This window comes from Rousettus aegyptiacus, unplaced genomic scaffold (assembly GCF_014176215.1).
Source record: "Rousettus aegyptiacus isolate mRouAeg1 unplaced genomic scaffold, mRouAeg1.p scaffold_m13_p_4, whole genome shotgun sequence".
Lineage (NCBI taxonomy): Eukaryota > Metazoa > Chordata > Mammalia > Chiroptera > Pteropodidae > Rousettus > Rousettus aegyptiacus.
Genome location: NW_023416307.1, coordinates 60,550,997 through 60,578,626, shown reverse-complemented (window position 1 = coordinate 60,578,626; position 27,630 = coordinate 60,550,997). Strand labels below are relative to the sequence as shown.

The window sequence follows — 27,630 nt, the reverse complement described above, 5'->3', positions numbered from 1 at the left end:
TTATAAACTAAGAAAAAAGGAACCAAAATGCCTAAAAGAAAAATGGGCAAAAGACATGAACAGACAATTCACTATAATGTCTTTTAAATATATGAAAGCATTTTCTATTTTACTCAGAAGAGAAAGTCAAACTATACTAAGATACCATTTCTCACCTATAAAATTAGCAAATATCAAAATCTGACAACACACTCTGGTGCAGGCACTTTGATGTATTGCCAGTGATACTGAAAAATACTATAACCCTCACAAAGCAGAATTTAGCAATTTTTAAATAATATTACATAGCATTTACCTTAACACCAAATCTCACTTCTAGTAATTTCTGTAAATACATATTCACAGGTTATTCTCTGTAGCAGTTTTACCATTGAAAAGTCCTGGAAACAACCTAAGTGCTCATATATATATAAGAGAGTGGTCAAATAAATCTGATATATTCACACAATGTAGTATCATGGAGCTGTAAAAAAAAAAAAAAGAAGAAGAAGACAGTAGAAGGGGAGGGTTAGGGAGAGGAGGAAAAGGAGAAGAAAAAGAAATCTCTACAAACTTAAAAACTGTTTAGGGGTGATTTCTGGGATATATCTTTAAGTGATAAAAGTAAATATGGTACACTATCTCTTATGTAAGAAAGAATAGAAAATAATAAAATATGTATAAATCAGCTTAAATTTTCAAAAAGAAACACAGGAAGAATAAATTAGAAATTAATGAAACTGATTACCACAGCAGTAAGGGTAGATGAGAACTGATTAGAAGGAATAGGGACTAGGCAACACTATCCTGAAAATAGCTTAGTAGTTTTTTCAGAAGGATGGAGAGGAAAAATGAAAACCGAATACAAACAGAAAGAAATTTAATTATTCCAAATCAATAGAATAACCTTTAAAACATCTACAAACAATTTTAGATTGTACTAAGTAGGTTGATTTCTGTTGTGTATTGTAGCAGCAATTTCAAAACAACTTTTTATGTATTGCAGAATTGTATATGATTAAATATATTGTGAAATTTTTGGAGACATGTTTTTCAGTGTTAAAGAAGAGAGATACAAACATGATATGGGCAAAGGCTAAGAAAACCCAGTAGTGTTAAATTGAACTTGGAGATATTGGTGTAAACTCATGATTTATAGATAAATAAACAAAGAAATGAAAATGAATACAGATATGTATATGTATACAACTATAGGGGTGTGTGTGTGTGTGTGCACACGCACACGCGTGTTGAAAGGGCCTAAAAGCAGTGACATGTCAGAGGGATTGAGCATACCAAATACCTAGATCTTACTTTCTAAATACCCTTCTTCAGTAAAATAAGCAAGGCCTTCTTGAATAAATGGCTGATTCCAAGGGAAGGTTAGAAAAAGTATAATATAAACCTGGAACATCACGTTGTGCCAGAAATTAAGTGCTTAAAAAAATGACGAGGATATGTCAAAAGGACAAGAGAATGACTTGAAGAAGCTCCCATTGGCCAAATCTGTGACAAATGAACATCAAAATAAATAATAGAACAAATTATAATTCATTGTAGAAATCTGGAAGACATCACTTTAACAAAGTGATCAAAGTTTATACGACCAATAATGGAACCAATGATATCATTGCCTCGTAAGGTTAATGCACTGAGAAGGACTCAGCATCACTTCAAAGGTATTCCTAACCAAAATGTATAACCCAAGTCCAATCACAAGGAAATATCGGACAAAGCCAAATTAAATAAAATAAATGGCCCATACTTCTTCAAAACTATAAATGTCATGAAAGACAAGGAAATGCTAAGATTAGTTTCCAGATTTAAAAAGATGAAAGAGACACAAAAACTAAATGTGATCATAATTGGTTCAAAGTGACCATAAATAATACTAAAGGGACAGTTGAAAAAATCTGAATAAGGTCCATGAATTAGATAACAGTTTTGAATCAACGTAATTTATGATTGTGATCATTGTACTGTGATGGTGTAAATGAAAGATCTCGTTCTTAGGAAATACACACTGAGATACTGAGAGATAAAGGAACATGAAGTATGCAGCTTACTCACAAATTCTTAAAATGTGTATGTGTATTGTACGTGTGTAAATACACAGAGAAAGAAAGTGATAAAGCAAATATGGAAAATGTTAACAATCAATGAATCTAGGTGAAAAGTATACAAGAACTTTTTATACTATTCTTACAACTTTTTGAAATTATATCAAAATAAGAACTTTCTTAAAATAAGGATATACTCAATTAATAAAAAAGATGATGACACAAAACATAGGAAATGGCCTTGAATTGCTCAACAGAGGCCTTGCAGGCCAGGAGAGAATGGAATGATACATTCAAAGTGCTGAAAGAAAGAAACTTTGCCAAGAATACTTTACCCAGGAAAGCCGTCTGTTAGAAATGAAGACAAGATAAAGACTTTCCCTAATAAACAAACCTAAGGAAATTCATCACCACTAAACTTGTCTGACAAAAAAATGCTGATATTTCAAGTTGAAATGAAAGGACACTAATTAGTAAAACACATTGGTAAACACATTGGTAATTAGTAAACACATTGGTAAACTAAGAATATAGTCAGATTCAGACTACCTTAATACTGTAAATCAGTGTTAAGTTTATCCTACTTAACTCCAGGATAAAGGTTAAATAACAAAAGTATTAAAATAGCTATAGCTGCAACACATTGTTAATGGATACTCTATAAAAAGATGTGAATGGTAACATCAGAAACAAAAGGGGAGAGAGTAAAAGGATAGCCTGTATGTGATCAAAGTTATCAGCAGAAAATAGACTGAATAAAAATAGACACAAAGACCAATGGAACAGAATCAAGAGCCAGGAAAAACCCTGACATAAACAGTCAACTAATATTTGACAAGGGAGTGAAGCCTACTCAATGGGGAAAAGATAGTTTCTTCAATAAACACTAATGAGAAAACTATATAAACAAGTACAAAAGAATGAATTTGGACCACTCAAAAAAATTAACTCAAAATGGATTAAAGACTTAAACATAAGATCTGAAATGGTAAAATTCCTAGGAGAAAACATAGGGGAAAAGGTCCTTGGCACTGGTCTAATGACAATTTTTTGGTTATGACACCAGAAGCATAAGCAACAACAAAAACAAAAATAAATAAGTGGGATTACATCAAACTACAAAGCTTCTGCACAGCAAAAGAAATACAACAAAATGAAAATGCAACTAACTTACAGAATGGGAGAAAATATTTGTAAAACATATATCTAATAAGGGGTTAATATTCAAAATATATGAATAACCCATACAACTCCAGAGGAGAAAAAAATGAATAACCCAATGACAAAAACAGGCAGAGAAACTGAACAGACATTTTTCTAAATAAGACACACAAATAACCAATGGGTACATAAAAAGGTACTCAACATCACTAATCGTCAGGGAAATGCCAATCAAAATCACCTCGCATTGTTTAGAATAGCTATCATCAAAAAGCCAAAAGATAGTAAGCACTGGCAAGGATGTGAAGAAACCTTTGCACACTGTTGGTGGAAATGTAAATTGGTGCACCCATTATGGAAAACAGTAGAGTGGTTCTTCAAGAAATTAAAAATAGAACTACATATGATCCAGCAATCCCAATTCCGGGTAAATAGCCAAAGGAAATGAAAAGGACCCTAGGATCTCAAAGAGATATCTGCATTCCCATGTTTACTGCAGCATTACTCACAATTGCCAAAATATAGAAACAACCTAAGTGTCAATGCATGAATGGCTAAAGAAGATGTGAGACAGAACAGATGGATGGATAGACAGATACACAATGGAATATTATACAGCCATGAGAAAAAAGGAAATCCTAACATGTGTATGAACCTTGAGGGCATTTTGCTGAGATAAGTGAAACCAAGAAGGACAAATACTGTATCACTTCTATGTGGAATCTAACCCTTTCCCCATTTAGAGAAAAAAAAGTGCCGCTTGCTGCCAGTGTTAATTTTACATCACACGTAGGAATGCTACGTTTTCTAGAATTTGACATTTTCAGAGATCAAGAATTACTATATTTTGTAAATGGAAATACCACTACAAAGAACAGAATACCATATGCAGAATGATGTCATTTGTTTCCAAAGACTACTGATATAGGAGAGTGATGCAAAAACAATAATAAAAGCAAGATATTTCGAGGCAAACTTTGAGGGTAAACACTGTAGCCGCAAGTACCGCCAATGAGTATTGGGGCAAATGGGAAATAGGTTAAAAAGGCTGAACTCCCAGAAACAAAGTGGGATGATGGTTATTAAGGGCTGGGGGAAAGAAGCGGACAGGGGAATGAGAAGACAGTAAAAAGGTACAAGCTTCCAGTAATAAAAGGAATAATTTCTGGGGGTCTAATGCACAGCATGATGATTATAGCCAATAATATTGTATTATGTACTTTAAAGTTGCTAAGTGAATCTTAAATGTTCTCACCACAAAAAAAGAAATAATAATTATGTGATGTGATGGAAGTATTAGATAATGTGGTGGTGATCATTTTGCATATATAAATGTATAAAATCAATAAGTTGTACACCTTAAACTTACACAATATTTATATATACAAGTCAGTGTATCTCAATAAAGCCAGAAAAAAACAGCTATAAAAAAAAAAGGAAAGTGTTGTAGATATTTATGCCATATATACATACCTGTCTGCATGCATGGTAGACTGAGAATTTAGAGAGTTATCTAATTCATTCTCACTTTCTTCTGACTGGCTGTTAACAGTTTCTTCTTCTTCACCATCGTCTAGTTCATTAAGAGCCTTTCTCAACACAAAAATAAGAATAAAAACACAAGTTAGTTATATATACTCTCGTCTGTTCTTTTTGCTATAACAGAACAAAGGTCCCTCTTTCTAAGGCTAATCCCTCCACGTGTTTTATAGCCCAAACCCTCTCACCTCCTCCACTCCATCAATTGCCCCTTCTCTCCCCTGCATCTTCAACTTCTCTCTCTGTTCTGGGTTCAGCTCATCCGCATTTAAATGAGAGCAAGTCTCTCCCATCTTATCCTGACCCTATATCCCCCTCCAACTACTACCTATCTTCTCTCTTTGCTTCTCCACTCAAATTGCTCTCTGCAAGGTCAACATCACCACACTTGTTCCTAAATCAAATGGATATTTTTCAGTCCTTGACTTCCCTTATTTCTCTGACTCATTAGATATTAATAACCACTTATTTCTTTCCTTTAAAATCTTGATACACTCTTCCTTTTGTTTCTATAATACTATATTTTCTTGGTTTTTCTTCTATTCTTCTGGCCATTCCTCCCCAACCTTTTTTTGGTTCTTCTTTATCTACCCTTCCCTTATAGCTGATGTGATTCGAGGTCCTCACTTTGGACCTTTTCTCCTCTCATCTGACTCACTTTCTGAATGACTTTCTAATTCCAAAGCTGCTATTCTGAGTCAATGCTATTAATTTCCAAATTTCTATCTCTTCCTAGATCTTTCTTAAGCCCTAGAATTTATATACAACTTGCTAAAAACCTAAAAGATATCCCTGGTAAGACATCCTACACATATATACTCAACATGTCTAAAAATGACCATTTCCCTAAGTCTCTCTTATCATTCTTCCAGAAACCCTGTTCCTGCCATATTACCTAGGACCATAAACAGCATCACCATCTACACACAGATGCTCAAGCCAGCAATTGGGAATTATCTTTCCTTCCCATTTGTCACATCCAATCGGCCACCCTGTTAATTCTGTTACTTCTACCCCTTTTTAATCTCTCAATCTATCCCTCTTCCTCTATACCTTCTACCCTACTGCCACTACTTTCTTTGGGTCAGGTCCTCCCAACTTTTCACTAAGATTCCAACCTAAGTCTTTTACCCAGATCCTTTTGCCAGTCTTGTCCATCTTCCACACCATAGTCAATTTCATCATGACTGTTCCTCTTAAAATCCTTTAGTGGCTCTACTCGTACTTTCCGTTCCTTCTCCCTTCATGACCTAGCTCCTCCCTCTCTAATCTCAGCTCTTGCCACTATGCAGCGCTATGAAAGAGATCATGATTATCTGAAAGCTAACTTTTTAATAAGTGCCAAAATATAAATGGTTTTTTGATAGCAATATGGCTAATAGGTTGTGGCCATTTAAAATACATATAACATTCAATTTAATTACCTTTGTAAGTAGAAAACAGTATACTTAACAAGTCTTTAATTATTCTGGATCTTGTAATTCCCTAGTAGCATCCTTCTAATTTAATGATTCTTTTTTCAAAGAAGATATAAATAACTAGGAAATTACGTTAAACAGGTACTGAGTCCTAATCATTCATGAGTTTTATTTTTAGTGTTAAATTCTTCCTGGGCTTTTAAAAAATGTTACTATCTCAAAATTCTAAACATTTTGATTAATTAAGAGTTCCAATTAGGTTTGGAGGCAACTGGTTAATGTTTTACTACTATGATTTCCCCATGTAACTGGTCAATAAATTCCAAGTTTCCTAGTAACTACCTTTTAAGCATACTAACATATTAGAAGAAATTAACATTCAGTGAAGATCTAGTACATGGTATTATGCTAGGCTCTTTACATAACCTATCTCGGCTGATCCTCGAACAACTATAGCAAGTATAGTCTATTTTCATGTAACAAAAAAAAACAAAAAACACTTTGCGCCAACTCAGATACCTTAAGAAATCAACTCAAGATCAAATACCAGTAAAGTAACAGAATATAAACACAGATCCACTTGACTCCGAAGTGAAAGTGGAAAGACTCCCTGAAGTTTCCATACTGGCAGATGGTAGCAACCCAGATTTGAATGTCATTTCTAATGCTAAATAGCTATGTGATTGATCTTGGACAAGTGACTTAAATTTTCTGAGGCTCAGTTTTTCTATCTGTTAAGTGGGCATAATAATAGTACCTATCTCCTAGGTAAGAACTCAATATGTGTTAGCTATTATCATCAAGTCCTATCTTATTTAGTACAAACATCCCACACAGAAAGTGCAATATGCTTGAGTAAGAACAATTCTAGCAACCACAACTTGGTAATTATTGATATTTAAGCTTTTAAGTTGTTTACCACAATGCCTACATCAATTTAAACTTAATTTCAGCACAAGCATTGTGGCTGCAAGTAGAGCACATTACCTGAGGCTCTATGACAGATTCACTAAGAATAGCCTGGGTGACAGGGTCTTGATTTACCACAATGGGACTTTGAGAGGAATCAGGAGCCATTGTTACATTTGGAAACCCTGCAGAAGGAAAATGTCATAATGATTTTGTTTCATTTAATTAAAGTGACTTCATAAGCACTATACACTGCCTTAAGTTTATATCATCATATGAAAATCTTTAATAATAGCAGCTCACATTTACATAGTACTTACTATATGACAGGCACAATTCTAAATGCTTTTATATATATTAAATCATGTTGCTTTTACAAAATCCTATTAAGTTGTTACCATTATTATTTTAGATCAGTAAGTATACTGAAACTCAGAAACCTGCAGCAACTGGCCCAGAGTCACACTGATAAGTGGCCAAGCCGTGATTCAAACCTTAAACTAAAAAATAATGATTTCTTTTTAGGGATTAAGATAAAGAATGGATTCTAAACACATTAAAGTGAATAATGCTGTATATCTGAGAAGAGGTGAAGTTCATTTTAGAGAGGGGCTGAAGTTACTTTAGGTTTCAAATTAAGCTTTACTCAAATTACATATAAACACAAATACTTTAATTATATGGTAATTTAATATTAATAAACTAAAAATTAAGTTGTATTTTAAATTATAAAATCTTGTACATTACATCAGTGGTCCCCAACCTTTTTGGCACCAGGAACCAGTGCTCCTACGAGAATGTAGTGCCTAATGATCTGAGGTGGAGCTGAGGTGGTGATGTTAGCGTTGAGGGGAGCAGCTACAAATATAGATGAAGCTTTACTCGCTGGCCCACCACTCACCTTCTGCTGTGTGGCCCAGTTCCTAATAGGCAACAGACCAGTACCAGTCCACGGCCCGGGGGTTGGGGACCCCTGCATTATGCCATAAAATATAATAACAATTTATTTTTCCTTAGCTGAGTAATTTGTAATTGTTAATATTCTTAGTGAAAAGCAAACAAATTATAATGAGTTTATGCCTAACAACTTTTGCTACCCACTCTAGAATACCTATAATAAAAATAATATGATGCCTGAAAAAAGATTTTAAATTCTTCCAAATAACCAGCTATGAATCACGGTTAGTGAGAAAAAGAAGCTTTTGTTTTGAATTGAATACTTTACCTGTGCGCCTACGAGGAAAATCAACAAACAGATCTTTTGCTGCTGCAGTCATCAAATGATCAGATTTTTCCAATACATCTTGCATCTGGTATTGATCAGAAAGAATCTAGACATGTGTTAATAATAAATATTATTATTCAGAATACACACACACACACACACACACACACACACACACACACATGCACTTATCAAATCACAAAGGAAAAGTCCATACAAAGGCAGAGAACATAAAAATAACCATAGGTCACTCACTACCTTACTAAAATCCTTTGATGGAAATATTCTTAAGAATCAGTAGATGGGGCTATTACAATAATTAGTGGACTTCAGATGCTTGGCTGCAACCCTGAGAAATAGATTATTAAATAGTGGCCCAGTACACACACACGTAAATACAAATATATAACAAAATAAAAGTTTTACTTAACCTTAATATTTGAAAACCATTTTGATATTTTCTTTTTAGTTTCTACTTTACTTTCTTAAAATGATAGTTGTAATCTACTAATGATTTCACAATCCATTAACAAGTTGTGATCCACAATTTGAAACACACTGATTAAAGTAATGAATCTTTGAGCCATAAACTCAGAGGTTTCAACCACTAAAATTACTGCATAATCTACTAATGAGATCACGACCCACAACTTAAAAACATGATGTAAGATATGAGTTTGGAGGCATTAAACGAAAAATGATGCTCCTTTCTGTATTTATAAACAATTCAGGTTTTTATTCTGAAGGGATGTGAACACAAAAAATACCATTCAGTAGTGCCTCTGACTATGGTATTTCAACCTAGAAACTTTCATAATTACAAGCAAGGACACAGGCTAAAGTAAAAGCAAGTCAACTCTACCCACCACCACCAGATGGCATTCTTAAGTTAAAAGGAGTCTCAAAATCAGAAACTTTCTAGTTTCTAACACTGACTCCAATGAATAAGATATCTAGTAACAAATGCTCTTACCAGAATTTCTCTAGACCATGTAAGCAAATATATAATATGACCTCAGTTATTGCTTTAGGACACAGAGAAAAATAAGAGTCATATTCTGACTTCTCCCCCTTCTTCTCCTGCTATGGCCAAGCAGGTAGACTAACTGGCTCAATTGGTGAGAATAAAGTCCTGAATTTGTTCCTTCTACAAAGAGTTAAGCTTTAGAATGGTATTAGGCAAACAGTCTATTTGGAGCCAGAAGACAGGGATCCTAGGCCCAGCCAAAAGATACTAAGCAAAATCTGACCTCTTTAGTTTCCTGAAGTATAAATGAAACTATAACCACCTCCCCAACCCCACAGAGGTGTTAAAAGGATGTGTACACACTGAAAACCTGTATACCACTCTAGAAATACTTGAGAAAGTTGTTATGACTTAAATTATATTATCCCATGCACTAAATTTCTATCCCTGGTTAGCCATCTTGCAAGTAGGTACAATTAGAGCTTAGAAAAAGAGAGGAAATGGAGCATTATAATGTATCACACTAGAAAAATTGCACAAAGTGTATTTCTTAATGGCCGTTTTAAGAGTTTACTGCTTTTTAAAAAAGCATTGACCTCTTATCAAAATAAAGATTGTGGAGGAATAATTTTATCATATCAAAACCTGATGTCAAGTATGATGAGATCTCCAGTAAAGCCACTGCCCTGCTGCCCCCTGCTAGTGTCTCCCCAAGCTCCTTGGAGCAGATGGGTCGAGTGGCCAGAGATCACTGTATTGGCTTCGCTTTGCTCTTTATAGATGTATCACTCCTCTCTGATAAAACTCATCCTCTTGATAGGTAAACCAAGCTCTATGAGCCCATGTGTATGTATGACTTCCCCAGAGGGTCTGCAGAGCACAAAATCAAACTTGTGAGACGGTATACATCTTAGATTTTCAAAGGATCAGTCAAGATCCCTTCGAAAACATTACCAAAAACTTATCCTAGCACTTTTGTACTGTGGTAATGAAAACCAGATGGAATTGGGAAATTACAAAGAGACGTGAGAAGTTATTACACCTTTCGAATTTATAAAATCTCTATCACAGCCTCCCTTTCTCTGATTTGGATTTGGAAACTTATTTTATTGATTCTCATAACAAGTGCATCACACGAAGAATGAATCTAAGATTATGCTGGCCAAAGAGCTTTACTCTTAATTTATGTTAATCTTGGGCCTAACTTCTGGGGGATGGATCCTGGCAGCTCTGATTAAGCCTAAGAAGATAGCCCAAGGAGAGTTCTTCCTTTGGTCACATCGCATCCCTTAACAGAGACGTTACAAATTTAGCAACACTGAAATAATAGATGAGCATATCTCTTGACTCAGTAATTCCGCTTTTAAAAATTTATCTTACAAATATACATGTACTCAAAAACACATTCAAGTATGTTCATTATTTATAGTGGCAAGGCTAGAAACCATCTGTGGGTGGCAGACACTGCTATTTACCCATTAAGATTCTTTCTTTCCATTTTCTCTTTAACAGCAGAACTCCCAGGTTTTAGCTAAGTACATAGCTAGATTTCCCAACCATTCAGGCAGGTGAGAATGGTCATGTGATATATTTTTGGCCAATGGGATATAAGCCAGTCCTGCTTCCTTATGGCTGGGAAACAGCTGAAAGAAGCTGAAACAGTCATTCTGTACTGGAAGTCATGTAATGAAAGACATATAAAATATAGACAGAGCCCCTACCAACTACCATTTACCTCTGAACTGTTTAGTGAGAGAAATAGATTTTTATTTTATTTAAACCATTCTATTTTGGGTTCTTTTGTTTTTTCCATAAGCTTAAAGTACACTTTAACACATAACCTAAATGTCCATCAATAAAGCACTAGATAAACATTTAAATACTGTGGTACATCTGCATACTACCTGGCCATTAAAAATAAAAGGTAGATTGCTAAGTACTGACATGGAATAACCTCCAAGATACATCATTTATTGGAAATACCTGAACCCTACTAATGGCAGAGGTTCCTAACACTGGCAACATATTTAAATTACATAGGAACTGTCTAAAGAACACCTAACTGGGCCACATGCCAGGTCTGCTAAATCAGAATATCTGAGTATAGATGTATTTGGGTCCAGATATACTTATTTTTTAAAAGAAGTTCTCACCATGAACAATTCTAATGTGTAGTCAGGGCAGGGTTGAGAAACACTAGAGCCTGAGGAAGTGGCACTATAGAAAGAAAGCAGAGGAAGTTCACTCATCCTATCTCACCACTCTTCTTTTAATCCATACTTCTACCACATCTATTACTTGTATAAGAAATTCAGAACATGAGCAGGAGCAACTAGGGAGGGGAAAAAAAAAGAGTCACCCCAAAGAGGGGGCCTTTTTTCCTGGTCAGATGTGTGTTCATAGGCCTTTCACTGAGAATTACCATGTAACATTTAAATGTACGTGACTTATCCAAGATCACCAAAAGATACTTATCTGTAAGGAGCCATTCTTTCTTAATCCACTGTTCTTTTTTTAAAGCTCATGTAAACATTTATTTGGTAGATATAATTCTTCCTGATGATTTATAAGATCAAGACTTTCACATTTGACTAAGAAGCCTAATGAATTCCTCAAGACAGAATGTGATTTAAAGTTGCCGTGAAAGATCACCCCGACAGCCAAATGGCATAAGCTTCAACACCAAACAAGAAGCAACATTAAGCACATTTCTTCCACAGTAATTTCAGCCCAAGAAAAAGAAGAGTTTTTTGCTATAGCTTTCTCTTATTTCCCATATTATTTATTTGGACATTTCTGATGACTTGTCCAAGCACCCTACATCTGGTAAAAGATTGAGCCAAAAAAAAGTGGCTTACTAGCTAACTTGCTGGAGGAACACACAACGTTTTTTGCAAAGTAATCTAACAGCACTACGTATGAACTGAGAAAAATAATTATAGCAGCTTTTGTATACTATAACACACTAATTATGTGACAAAGACTGTGCTAATCACTGTAGAAATCTCATAACAATGTAATCAGGGAAGTAGTGTTAGTCCCATTTTAAAGATAAGAAAATTCAGGCTGAGAAGTTATAACTTGTTAAAGGTCACGCAGCCAGTAAGTTGTAGGGCAGGAATTCAAATTACGAAACTAGATTCTAAATGTCAATGCTGCATTTTTTGAAGTCCATGTGTAGGTCATTGAAAAAGGATGCAGTCATTACTAGAATCTCTCCAAAATCAATCAGATTTGAGGGAAAAAAGAAATTATCTCTTGTCTTTCTAATTCTAAAAATAGCAGTTTAGCGTCACCTCCTTCATGATAGCCAATCTCCTTTTCTCAAGATTAGAAATTTCTGGTTTCTGCTTCTTCCATTTTCTCCTCAAAGCTTTTTCTTGGAGTTCCCAGTGTACTAATGATCTATTCTTCGACTTGTGTATTTCATGACGACGTATCTATACAGAAAAAAAGACTATTAAAGAATGTTTCAGGAACAAAGAAATTGCCTTTCAGATGGTAGGACCACCGGATATACTTTCATCTTTTTTTATGTTTTCTGGTTCAACATATGTATATTTGTTTATAGGCAAAGCCAAAGTTTTCAGGCTTCTAAATTTTCAAAAAAGATGTAAAAAAGTATCTAGAACTACTAGACCTAGCTAAAAGATGAAATGAAAAGTATATTAATTTCTATTTCCTTTGTACTAGACTACCCAATAAACTATTATTTTTCAAAATATATGCTAGGACTCATTTAATGGGTTGTAAAAATCAATTTGTGGGTCAAACCAATGTATTTTAAATAGAATAGAAAATAGAAAATATTTTGACACATTACACATAATAAACTGTTTTATCAAACTGTTTTATGAAACTTTTCAGTTACCTATATATGTACATGTATCCCCCTCACACACACACACACACACACATATGCAATGACTGAGCACAGTGTGAAAGGTACAAAACTCACTGAGTCATCTTTGGCAAAGACACACCCATTGCATGATACTCATACACCACCACCAAGAACTAACAATGCAGTGTTTTTACAGCCTTGCGATGGCTGCAGGTATAGTGGGTCACTGGAGATGAGAAATTACAGGGAAGTGGAATTCCTGAAGCAGTAGCAGAGATATGAGCCACAGCTTAAGAGTTAAAGGAGAGGAGTTCACTCAGGTGGCTAGAGAAAAAAAGCAAATACTGACTTTATTATTCAAAACTATGGATATGAACAAAACCTGTACAGCATCTGATAAAATTTACTGCTGAGTTTTCACCTTGTCAATAAGAAATCAGTTCATTAAGAGACTAACAACTAAACACTTTGTAAAAGAATTCCAATTAGCAAAAAACAAATAAAGGTGACATTTTTAAGACAACCAGGAAAATTTGAATGTGGATTGGGAATTAGGTAATGCCAAAAACTTATTACTTTTGTTAGATGTTAGATGTGATAATGGCACTGTGGCATTGGCATATGTAAGCAAATGTCTACACTTTCTAAAATACAACCTGAATATGTAGGCATAGAATTATGTTCTCTTGGACTTGCTTTAAAATGCTTCAGTGAAGTAAGAAAACATTATGATAAATGAAGCAATTATGTTAAGTTTTAATAACATTTTATCTGAGTAAACATATATGGGAGTTCTTTATAATACTGTCTGTACTTTCACATGTTTGAAATTTTTCATAATTAAAAAAGAATTAAGTCAGTCGAGCATCATTATTATTCTTAATGAACATTTAATGAGTACTTACCAGGATTAAGATTCCTAGGTCCACAAAGAAACAGAAGATACGGTTCTTATCCCTCAAAAGTACTTAATCTGCCCAGGAAGACTGGGCATATACACATAAAGATCAACGACATGCATTAGATGGCATATACTCAATGCCTTATGTTGAGGTAATAAGTAATAACAGTTCAGAAGAGATACCAAATGTTGGGCAGCTTCAAAAAAGTAGGACTTCAAACTTACTACAAAGTTATAATAATCAAGAGAGTGTGGTACTGGCAAAAGTATAGAAATATTTCCTTTTTTAGTACAAACTAAGAATAGTCTTTTTAAAAAAATGGTGCTTGGAGTACTGGATATCTATTTGCAAGAGAATGAAAGAGGAACCCTACTGCACACTATACACACTATTTAACTCAAAATAGATCAAACACCTAAACATAAGAGCTAAAACTATAAAACTCTTAAAAGTAAATCTTTGTAAACCTTGTTAAATAATGGTTTCTTAGATATGACAATAAAAGAGTAAATGACAAAAGAAAAAAATAGATAAATTGAACTCCATCAAAATTAAAAATTTTTGTACTTCAAAGGGCATTATCAAAAAAGTAAAAAGACAACTAAAAGAATGGAAGAAAATATTTGCAAATCATATATCCCATAAGGAACTTGTATCCAGAATATATTAAGAACTCTTATGACAATAAAAACACAAATAATTCAATTTTAAAATGACTAAAAAATTTAAATAGACATTTCTCCAAAGGATATACTACAACCAATAACGACTACTAAGCACACAAAAAGATGTTCAGCTGTTCAACATCATTAGTCATTAGGGAAATGCAAACCAAAACCACAATGAGATTCCACTTTACACTCGCTAGGAGAACTAAAACCAAAAAGATGACAATAACAAGTGTTGACAAAAGATGTGGAGAAATTGGAACTGTCACATATGCTGATGAGAATGTAAATGGTGCAGCCACTTTGGAAAACAATTTGGCAGTTCCTCAGAAAGTTAAGTAATAGAAATATCATAGGACAAAGTGATTCTACTCCCAAGAATATAAATAAAAGAACTGAAAACATATGTTCATACAAAAACTTATACATAAATGTTCACAGCAGCATTATCCACATAGTCAAAAAGTAGAAACAACCCAAATGTCCAGAATAGGCATATCCATAGAAATATAAAGTAGATTAGTTGTTGCTAGGGATTTTTTTGGGGGGTGGGGGGGAGAGGGAGTCACTGTTAATGGATTCAGAATTTCTTTTGGGAGGGTGATGAAACATTCTAAAATTAGAATGTGATGATGGTTGCTTAACTCTGTAAATATACTAAAAATCAATAATTTTACACTTTAAAAAGGTAGATTTTATGGTATGTTGAATTATATCACAATAAAGCTATACTACAAACTTAAAAAATAAAGTAAGACTTGAACTAGGATAAGGAAGCAAAGTAAGATTTGGAGAGGTAGAGAAGAAGGTAGGGAAACTATTTCAAGTTAGAAATATGGCATGAATTGGGGCTCAAATGTGGAAATAAGGTTCAAGGAATAAATTTCTACATTAACTAGACTAGTATGTTTGTGTCGGGAAGCAATAGTAAATAATGCTGAAGATATCTATAGATAGGAAAAGATGATAGATGTATACAGGGCAATACGGGACCAGAGAGATTTCAACTGTAAACCAAATCTATCTAATGACATTCTAATACATGCTAATTAATATTCTGAGGTAAAATTGGGAAGTCCAGAAGATATGTTTTTTTATTTTATATAGACTTAAGCAAGATTAAATATAACTGAACAACTTCCCAGTGCCTCTGGTTTCATTTCTGAAGGTTAGAAACCGAATATCAAATAAAATATTAAATAAATCTTAACTTTTGATAATAAACTTACCAGATCTTCAGGAGTTGCCCGATGAACTGTTAAATCATTCACAGTACTCTGCAAAAAAGAAGAATTTTCCTTTCAAAAAAGAAAGGTTTCTTACAAATATTAGTATTTACTGGATGTTTTAAAATAAGATTTTAAAGTTTATTTACTTTTGAAATAGGGATCCTCATACACTGCTGATGGGACTGCAAATTGGTATAGCCACTATGGAAAACAGTATGGAGGTTCCTCAAAAAACTAAGAATTGATCTACCATATGATCCAGCAATCCCTCTACTGGGTATTTACCCCAATGACTTGAAAACTCATATCTATAAAGATATTTGTATACCAATGTTCACAGCAGCATTATTCACAGTAGCCAGGACATGGAAGCAACCAAAATGTCCTATGATAGATGATTGGCAAAAGAAGCTGTGGTACATAGATACAATGGAATATTACTCAGCTATAAGAACAGATGAAATACTGCCATTTGTGACAACATGGATGGAACTCGAGATAATCATACTAAGCGAAATAAGCCAAACAGAAAAAGTTGAAAATCACATATCACTTATATGTGGGATATAAACCTAAAAGCAACAAAGGAATAGGACAAACAAACAGAGACTCATGGACATGGACTATAGACTAGTGGTTACTAGAGGGAAGGGGATGGCAGGGGAGGTAGATGAGGTAAAGGGGTCAAATATCGGGGGGTAGAGGTAGGGTAAAGTGGGTAAAGGTGATCAAATATATGGTAGCTGAAGGAAACTGGACTTTGGGTGGTAAACGCACAATAGAATATGTAGATGTCAAATGATAATGTACACCTGAAAATTATATAATTGTATTAACCAATGTTACCTCAATAAACTTAATTTAAAAAAAGAGATAGATAGATAGATAGATAGATAGATAGATAGATAGATCAAGTTTATTCGCTTTCTTTGTGTAATTTTCTTACAGGAAAAATTCTCTTTAGACTAGGTTAAAAAACTGTTTGAAATCAGTTTCAGTTCATTTTTTATTAAATTTATTTTCCTTTTTTTCTAAAGCCTTCTTGCATTAGTTTAAGTTTTCTATGCCTTTTTTTACATCCAGATGGCTCTCATTTAAAAGACTATATTTAATTAAGCATGCTACCCTCCAAAAGAACATTTCTTTAAAGAGTTAAAGAGTTAAAGAGTTTGATCATCACATTTTAGCAAGATAAAATTCCAATTTTAAATTGAAATAAAATTATTTTATATTTTACATAATATATATTTACATAATATATAAAATAAATGTATTTATTTAAATTGAAATAATTATAAATTGTTATTCAAACTTTTTATCATACTTTTTCACATTCTTCAGAAAGTTATATCATAACTTATCATAACTATAAATAGATACTGTTCATATGTGTGTATTTAGGTGTGAGTATGTACTAGATTTTAACAGCTGAAAATTAATTAAAAATCCTGGGATCAAAAAGTCTTTCTTTTCGCAAACCAGTATTCTCAATTTCAACATTAATATGGATAACTTTTAGATGCCTTGTAGAAAATAACAAACTAATTTAAATCTCTTACCAAAAATAAAGACTAAATTCAACAAGCAGGCACACATTATACTATAAAAACTACTAACAAAACAGGGTAGTATATAATTCAAATGAGTATTAGATAAATTTATAATTTTCAAATTGTATTCCATGGAATTAAGCACTTCTAAAGATTCCTAAAAGATAAACTGCAATCGCTATAGAGACATTCAGTTTGTGACCATGCAAACACCTTAAGCATAGAACCTAGCATAATGAAAGATGAAGTTTGTATAATTTCATAAAATGTGAAAGTAGTCATGTAAGTAAAAAGGCATAAAATCAGTGTGGCATGGCTACCACAGGGCACAACTCCAGGAGGTACCATTAATATCCTAGTCCACGTAATAGTATCCCCTTGGTATTATGCAGTGCACCACCTATACAGCTCTAAGAGCAGCTCTGCAATTTAGCCTTTTACAAAATGACTTCAGCCATTTTGTTATACAGAGTTGGTAAAGCAGGAAATAAAACGAGTTTTACTTCTAAAAGAAATATGGACAACTGAGTCTGGTGAAATAGCTTTTGATGTATTCAAAGATTTAACTTTTTGGCTATAGTTTATGTTTAGCTCAAGGTTTTCTATACTAAAACTTTTCATATTGATTTAGAAAAGTACCAATATCAACTATAAGATCATGAGAATTATTTTTAGTAATCATAATAGAATTCAGGTATATCAGTGATATGCTTGGACTTAGTTCTCATGAGAGAAAATATAATTTCATTAATATTACTGCCACTTAAAACTTTTTTTTTGAAATTGCCTTTAAATACAATTTTCTGAATTGCCATTTCAGAAAACACCTCACTGTTTTTATCAAAACAGTATTATTCAGTTTGATCTCTCCTCTTTCATTCACCATTCTTTCCAAATGGCTTATAACTACTTTCAAGTTCAGCCTACCTTTGAAAATCAAAGGAGATAATAAAAAGATCATAAGTGAGAAAGGTTCTCATGCAATTTCAAAGGATGGATTTCAATTATGTTTTCAGCAATAGCAGTAATCAGAATAAATACTGAACTTCCCAAAGTAACCACTCTGAAGGGGACAATACTTACGTTATCATGTGCATTTTTTTTCTTTTAATTAGTTTCATTATCTTAGAATCACACTCTTATATTTTATAGCAAATCATAGACAGCAACGAAGTAATCTAAACACAGAGAAATCCCTGTCCCATTTCCAAAGGTCATCAGTTTGTCCAAGATAACAGGCTACGACAGTCAGTCGCAACCCAAAAGATTCCAAATCTAAAAATCCTTAAGATCCAAATTAGTCCCTGACTAGTTACTCCGTAAAACAGGAAGTATAGGCACCTAAAGTTTCCTGGTCCAAACCCAAATACCAGGCTGCAAAAGATAAAAATGCCCTTAGTTAATTAACACCAGGTAGTATTCAGGGTAGAAGCCAGGGATCATGTCCCAAGTACTAGAGACTTGTTTAGTATCTTAAGGCAATCTTTGTACTGAAGTAACCAGCTTTTGGAGATGAGCAACAATCTGAAGAGCAAGAGAACAAGGATCATCCAATTTTTCAGCCAGAAATGCCACTCACATGAGTATAGTATCACTGGTTGCTATGGGCAAATCTAAAAGAGAACCACAAAAATCTAGACATCGGTGATACAGGTTATAGTTAGAGTGGCCTTAAAGCAGTGAGTTCTCAAAGTGGAGTTGGGGATAGGGGGGTGGAGGGCAGTGCTTTTAAAACACATTCCCCATCCCCTCAAGATTCCAGTCCTCCAAAAGAAGTAGAAGTTACAGCCTGGACACATGTATTCTAAAAACAACTCCACCAAAAATTCTGCTCTTTCCTCTAAGACCTAGGCTGTAACATGCCCAGAAACCCGTTCCACCCTATTACATGCAGCCCCACTGAGAGTGCCATGCTGAGTGACGAGGGCCATTCCTCCAGAGTAATGTTACATTGCTTATCATCCCACCTAGACTTACATCCCATTCTTGTTTCACTGGTGATTTCTTCTTCTTTACTTTCAGGGCTTTCCTTCCTCCTCCCCGGGGACAGTAACGGTTCACTCTGACAAATGACATCTAGGAGTAATAATATATCAAAATTTTAAAATATAAGAAAAACTAGTAATTAAGCATCGCCAGAGAGGGAAAAAGAGATCCAGGAAAATAAATTTTAAAACATCAGGAGAAAATTTTAAGCATAATAAAAGGAATAGGCTACCAAAAGACTTGGTTCTTTTTCACTTCACAATTAATGGAAAATTGATACCGATAACCATGATAAAAGAGATTTCAAAGCAATAACTTGTACATATTTGCTTAGTTAAAAACTCTAGGAATGCAGAGCGCTAGGACAGTAATCATAAACTTTTCCATCAATTATATAAATTCACAATTAATAGAAAAAAATGTCATTCATATGCTAACAGTATGAATACGAGAAGGCCAAAAGAGAACTGGAGTTCTTTTTTAAGCATTCTACCATTCAAATCACTACCAGATATTCATGTGCCTACCTTAAATGAAGTTGGCTAAATTTTAGAGAACAAATGAGTTACAATACCATTTCTAGTCTATTTTTCATATAATACTAAATGGAAGTGATTATTAATACTAAAAAAGAATTTGGAAATTGCCAACATTTGCTCAGCACTCTTAAAATAGGAATGCTAAAGACACTGGACTAAACATTACACGAAATTAGAAAAAGGCTCAGTCGCTGAACACTAGGATTTTACAAGACATATATATATATCATATACAACTTTTAAAAAGCAACACATATACATGACTCCTATTCTAGAACTTCTTTATGCACACCTAATCACAGAACTTTCAAGCTGACCCCCTTACTCCAAAATTATCATAAAACAAAGACTCCAGTATTTTCTTTAAGTACATATTTTTAAAAATCACAGTCTACTGTAATAAAGATGCCTAAATCTAAGTGTTTCTCAAGTGTGGACGCTCAATCCTCTTTGCTCTCTGCAATATCTCACTCTTAACAAATTTACTCTTTAAACACAGTATCTAATTTCAGGGTTTACAATGCACCAAAGAAGATAAATCATATACAACTTAGAAAATAACACAAGTTTTATGATGGTGCCAGTGATGGTAGTGATGATGGTGAAGATGATGACAATGGCGATGGTGATGATGGCATTAACTAACATATACTTTCTACATCTACTGTTCTAAACTCTTCCTACATATTACCCATTTTAATCCTCACAATAACCCCATGAAATATTTACTATTTATTACTCATTTTGAAGATAAGAAATCTAAGGAATAGAGAGTTAGCCAACTATGAAGGCAGGTGTCAGAGCCATAAATACTATTTAAAAAGATATGAAATGAAAAAGAAGTCCAAAACAAACAACTACGTTTATGGTCAGTTTATATTCAACAAGAGTTCCAAGAAGCAATTCAAAGGGGGGAAAAAACAGCCTTTTCAATAAATGGTGCTAGAACAACTGGATATCCTTTTGAATAAGAATGAGGTAGGACCCCTAACTTAAATGTAAGAGCTAAAAGTAGATGACACCTAAAAGAAAATATAAACATTAATGAACCTTGGGTTAAACAATAGTTTCTTAAATATGACACAAGCAACCAATGAAAAAATAAATTGGACTCCTTCAAAATTAAAAACTGCTGTAATTTAAAGTACATCATCAAGAAAGTAAAAAGACATCCAAAGAATGAGAGGAAATATTTGCAAATCATATATCTCATAAGGAACTTGTATACAAAATATATAAAAAACTCTTAAAACTCAACAATAAAAACACAAATAATCTATTTTTTAAAGGGCTAAGAAATTTGAATAGCCATCTCTCCAAAAAAAAGATGCTTCAAATGGCCAATACACACATGAAAAGATGTTCAACATAATTTGTCATTAAGGAAATGCAAATCAAAACCATAACAAGATACCACCTCATACCCACTAGAATGTTTAAATAATGAAAAAGATGAAAATCACAAGCATTGGCGAGAATTTAAAGAAACTGTAATCCTCATATATTGCTAGTGGAAATGTAAAATAGTGTAGCCTCTTTGGAAAACAGTTTTGCAGTTCTTGAAAAAGTTAAACACAGAGTTACCACGTGAACCAACAATTCTAGTCCTAGGTAAATACCCAAGAGAACTGAAAACATATGTCCATGCAAAAACTTGTACATGAATTTATAGTAGCGTTATTCTTAATAGACAAAAAATGGAAACATCTAAAATGTCCACCAACTGATGAATGGATAAATAAAATATGTACAATGGAATATTATTTGGCAATATAAGTAATGAAGTACTGATTTTTGCAATAACATGAATGAACTCTGAAAATATTATGCTAAGAGAAAGAAGCCAGATGCCAAAGGCCATATATTGTATGATTCTATTTATAAGAAATATCCAGGAAAGACAAATACATAGGGACATAAAGCAGATTAGTGATTGGCAGGGTCTGGAGGGAGGAGGGAATGGAGAGTGACTGATAATGGACATGGAATTTCTTTTTGGGGTGGTGAAAATGTTCTACAATTAGATAGTGGTGATGATGGCACAATTCTGCAAATACATTAGCCCCTACTTCTCCGAAGGGAATACATTCCAAGACCCCTAGTGGCTACCTGAAACCATGGGCAGTACCGAACCCTTATACATACTATGTCTGTTCCTATACATACATACATATGATAAAGTTTAATTTACAAATTAGGCACAGTAAGAGATTAACAACTATAATAACAAAATAGAACAATGAATGTACTGTAATAAAAAGTTATGTGAATGTGGTCTCTCCCCAAAATTATCTGTAATTTTCCATTTAATATTTTCATACTATAGTTGATTGTGGGTAACTGAAACTCAGAAAGCAAAACCATGGATTAGGGGGGACTACTGTATACTAAACACGTACGAATTGTATACTTTAGAGAGGTAAATTTTATAGTATGTAAGTTATATCTCAAGCTGTTATAAAAAAAGATGAAAAAAATAACAATTGTTCAGAAAAAAGCTTTCTAATGTATCTCTTTAACCACTTAGATCTTTATTTACTATGCAGAAACAGAAAAATCAAAATGTCAGTAAATCTATTTGATGAATTATGTACCATTAAAATTATATTAAAGAATATTAATGACAGAAAAATACATAAAAAGTATAAAAAGGTGAATACAGAACTGTGTGTATAGTATATTCCCAATGATTTAATATACATACATTATTAATAAGCACTTATCTGTGCTAAGAGCTTCACATTTAATCCCACAATCCTATGAAGCATGTACTTTCTTCAGAGGCAATATAACAGCAGTTAAAAGAAGAGTCTGAAACCAGACAGTCTGGGTTCACATCCCAGCTTTGCCACTAAGTATAAAATAGAACTAATTAAATATATAAGGTGCTTAGAACGCTTGTCTAGCACATACGAAATTGTGTTTAAGGAAGGATTAATGATGATGATGTTAGTGACAACAACTATTAACCCCCTTTCTCAAAAGAGGAAATGGAGCTTAGAGACGTTAAGTATATTGCTCAAAGTCACACAAATAATAATGGACAGAGCTGGGAACTGACACTCAAAACCAAGTCTCACTGACTAAATATAATGCACTTCTAAAAAACATTGTTAATATTGAGTTATCTCTGGTCAGTCTATATTTTCTAAACTTTCTGGGTTACACATAAAATAGTTCATTTCAAGTTACATTATTTAAAATATACTTATTCAGAGGCTGAAATTCTACCAGCCTCAGCTCTGAAAAACCAACCATGAATCTTAACTATGCAAAAGTAGTTAAAAGGCTCATATACTTGTTTCCTTCACTGATGAGGCTATCAATAAAACAGTATCAAAAATTTATGAAAATCAGTATTTTTTATCACAGCTATTTGTACACTAATGGTGACTTCTGAAGGTAAATACAAAGTACCCAAACAAAAATGCTTTTCTTAAGCAAAGTGACAAGAAAATTAATACAATTGATCAAATACATGAGTACTGTTTGGGTGAATCTGAAGTTATCAATAAACACATAAGAAAATGTAACAAACAAAAACAGTAGTTAATGTTGAATCCTAACACCCAAAGATGATGGATGGTCTTAGGAGGTGAGGCTTTTGAGAAGTGGAGCCTTTGGGAGACTGAGCCCTCATGAATGAGATTAGTGTCCTATAAAAGAGGCTCTAGAGAGATCCCTGTCCCTTCCATTATGGGGGAGACAGCAAGAAGGTGCCAGCTATGAACCAAGAACGTGATCATGCTGGCACCTTGATCTTAGACTTCCCAGCCTCCTGAACTGTAAGAAATCTATTCATTGTTTATAAACTACCCAGTCTGGTATTTTGTTATAACAGCCCAAATGGACTAAGATAGTAAACAACTGTTGCTATTTTTTTTTCCACTTCACTTTGGCCCAGCAAAGCTGAGATGACCCTCAACGAGTCGTGCCACTGTATAATCCCTTTCCCTTAAGTTCGGGCAGGACCTGTGACTTGTTTGGCAAGGGCGGGTGGGCTGAGAGGGGGGGATATTTTTTCTTATAATTTGTTTTATCCAATAAAATAAGTCAAATGTGAGGAGATGTCATTCGTGTGATTACGTTATATTATACAAGTCTCTGTCATACAAAGAAGCAAGAGATTCTCTCCTGCTGGCCTTGAAGAAACAAACTGCCATGTTGTTTATGACTCCCTATGAAGATGGCCATGTGGCAGGAAACTCAGAGAACTGTGGGTAGCCTCCAGCAGGAAGTCAGTAAAAAGCCAAGATTCCTCAGTCAGCCACAGAGAAATGAATTTTGCCAACAATCTGAGTGAGGTAAGCCTGACAGCAGACATTTACCAAGTTGAGCCTCCAGATGAGAATACAGACCACCAACACCTCAGTCATAGCTTTGTGAGACCCTAGGCACAGTCCCCAGCTAAACCACATCCAAACTCCTGATCCACAGAACTTGTGAGATATAAATGAGTATTGTTTTAAGTCACTATGTTTATGGTGATTTGTTTTACAGCACAGGAAACTAATAGACTGACCAACTCTAAATTCCAGCCTGTTTACAGTAAGATCACAAAGAGATAATTAAGCTGCTATCCGTCTCTGGACTGCCCTTCACCAACAAAAGACGCATACTTCATGAAAGAGAGGCATACTTCAGCACTTTTTTTAACTAAGCCCCAGTAACACTTCGAGCTTCTATAACACAAGGACCATCTTTGCACTGAGAAGTGTTCTCTTCATCACCAATAATGGTGACCACATTTTTCTTAACCAAGGATCAGACTTTGTGGTCTTAACAAAGTGATTTTGTGCCACTTATAGAAACTAGATATAAAGGAGCTATAGTTTACATGCTGGCATGTGAGACTGTAGAGATATTCTGATGGTATACTATGCTAAGGAATCTAATAATAAAATCGGCACAGCCTAGAAAATCTAGGCCTGTTTGGAGAAAATCTAAAATACCAACAGCTTCCTAATTGCTAAAATTATTGGTCCCTTCTTATTTCTCAGGCCTTTCCAGCTCTACGGACTCCCACTCCTGGAAGTCTCCTCTCCCTTGGTTTCCACGATACTCTTTCTTCTGGTTTTTCCCCTAGTCTTTTCTCCTTTTGTTTGCAGTTTCTGTTGGTCCCTCCTCCATACCATCTAATCAAGGATCTTTATCCAGTTCATCCCAGTGCCTCTGTATTTCCACTGGACACCCCCTCTCTTTATCCTATAATTGTTTGTTTTTGTTTTTTTTTATTTTTTTATTTTTAGGCGAAGCAACCCTTGCTTGGTTGACCTCACAGATTGCAAGGACCTTGTCAGCTTACAATCTCTTTTTTTTTTTTTTTTACACCTACAGCACTTGTGTCTTTATGGTAGTCTCCCATCCAAGTACTAACCAGGTTCAACCCTGCTTAGCTTCCGAGATCAGATGGGATCAGGCTTGTTAACGGTAGCATGGCCATAGACTATAATTGTTTTTGAGTCTACCACATGCCAAACACTAGCAGAACACTGGAGACAAAATAAATAGTAAAAAAATCTAATATGGTGCCAATTACTCTGGCGCTCACTTTCTAGATCACCAAGAACTTCACATCTTCCCACCAACGGGGAGTTTACATCTTTCTTCACTGATCTCACCCACTCCCTTGAGTAAAGTTATAACTGCACAGAGCACACAAACACACTGTGAAATGAGTTCCAAATTAAGGATTCACGCCTTTCCCCAAAACATCGAAGGTTCATTTCAACTGCCTTCTGTATACATCCCCCAAATATCTCAAATACAGAAGTCAAAATACAGCTTATTACCTATGCTCCCTTACCTTCCAGCCTCTAGTTCTTGATATGCAATTGGCTTGTTCAGTAAATGTCTGCTGAATTCAGCTGAACTTACAGAATTACCATCTTTCTAGTTGCTCCAGCTTAAAATCTTCTTGTATCATAGCCAGATACCAGAAACTATTCATTCTTTCCCTAAAATACCGCTCTCATCTGTGCCCTCCTCATCCCTACTACTCATGTTTTTGTCTGGGCTTTCATTGTTTCTCCTGATCTGCCTTTCACTCATTCACTCACTCACTTCATCATTTATATTATTTCAACAAATATTTTGAAAGCACATGCCGAGAGCAAGGCACCAGATACAGCAAGAAAGACTAGTCTGCAGAGCTTAGAGTTTGTAGGATAACAATTCAAGAGTAATTTTAATAATAGGGTATCGTAGGAAGTGAATTCAGTGTCATGAAAATACCTAACTCACACTACATAGTTAGAAAAGGCCACTTTCTCCCTCTAATTCTCTCAAAAAAATGTTTAAGCTGAGGGCTAAACTATGAATAAAAGAAGTGGGGGAAAGAATGGGCATGGAGCAGGCATTTACAAAGTGTGTGAATTCAGTTTGACTGACAAAGATTTAAGAAGATGAGAGGCTAGAATGAGGATTTTTTTTTTTTTTAAGCAGAACCCAGATCATGGCCTTGTGGCCATAGCAACTTGAACTCTACCCTAAAAACCTACTGAAAGCCACTGAAGGATTTTAAGCAAGGAGAGTAATGATAGGATTTAGAAAATCGACTCTGGCTAGTGGAAAACTGATCAAAGAGAAACAAGGCCTCTTTCCAAACACTGTCAATCCTACCCAAATAAAGGGCTAGAGTACAGCTCAAAAGATTTTAATAGCTCCCCCTTGCAAAAAGGATTCCAACTCAACTTAGCATTCAGATACTCTCTTTCCGTCCTCTTTTCCCCTGTGTGGCCAAGCTGACCTTTCTTTCCAGTCTTTTCTCCTCTCACATCTCCCACACATCCTAACACAAAGCTCTCATCCTTAATACATATTTCCATCCTTTACGCTCTGCTTGGAACACCCTTTCAGACTTTCACCCCCATCTCTACGGCGTTAGCTCCCACTCACTCCTCAAAACTCATTCAAGCGGCCCCTCCTCAAAACCCTTTCCTAACCAGATATCCGATCGACTTAAATGACCCTCTCTGTCGCCGAGTGCGCTTGGTAGCCGTACTCCCTCTAGACTGTAAACTCCTTGTAAACTCTACATACAGAAGTACCCGAAAGCGGTGCACTGGCTCACACTCGGGGTGCTCCTAGAGGACACGCGCTAGACACAAACACACCCAGGCAACGCATCTTGACACGCAAATACACTCTGAAAACACAGAGAGTCGCAGGCGCGCTGTCTGTAGTAAAGATCCTCTACCCAGGCGCTTGGGTCCCGAGGGAACAGAAAGACGCCGCCACCTGTCCCCCCGCGCTGCAGCCCGAAACTTAAGGCTTGGTGGGGCTGAAGGCTGCAGGGCTCTGCCCGGTCAGTACAACCTGCCTTGCCGCTTCCCGACTGTTGCCTCCACCAGGACTAAAAACCTCAGGTTCCAGAACTGCTGGGCCCGCCACAGGCTAACGCAGTCCGCCGCTTCCGGGATGTTGCCTAGGTTACCGGAGCTCCGCCCCAGTCCCCTGCGTATTTCCGGGGAGGCCAGTGCGCAGGCGTCCCCCAAAGTCTGGCATGGGCTGTGGGACTGAAGGGAACTTGTGTGTTTTACCTTCGTTCTGTGTACCTGCTTACAGGGTTCCAGGCAAAGATTTTGAGGGTAGGCATGTAGCATTACCAGTGTCTCGTAAATTATCTAAAGGAAAGATATTACTCTGTACACCC

The 27,630-nt window shown here is 35.0% G+C and overlaps 1 protein-coding gene across 5 annotated transcripts in view; it reads right to left on the bottom strand.

Moving 5' to 3' along the window:
• The window catches only part of SPICE1 (spindle and centriole associated protein 1), a 57,852-nt gene extending 30,458 nt beyond the window's left edge, over positions 1-27,394 (bottom strand). The window contains exons 1-7 of one of the 5 annotated variants that reach the window (XM_036219144.1): positions 27,294-27,394; positions 19,429-19,527; positions 15,902-15,949; positions 12,555-12,698; positions 8,292-8,397; positions 7,145-7,251; positions 4,674-4,789 (exon numbers count right to left, since the gene is read on the bottom strand). In XM_036219144.1, coding sequence (XP_036075037.1) covers positions 4,674-4,789; positions 7,145-7,251; positions 8,292-8,397; positions 12,555-12,698; positions 15,902-15,949; positions 19,429-19,527 — 620 coding nt within the window. In that variant the 5' untranslated portion in view covers positions 27,294-27,394. Of the gene's footprint in view, positions 1-4,673; positions 4,790-7,144; positions 7,252-8,291; positions 8,398-12,554; positions 12,699-15,901; positions 15,950-19,428; positions 19,528-25,782; positions 27,165-27,241 lie in introns of those variants that run through there. The other 4 variants (XM_036219146.1, XM_036219145.1, XM_036219147.1 and 1 more) reach the window with 4 other exon arrangements.
• Positions 27,395-27,630: the final 236 nt, after the last annotated feature.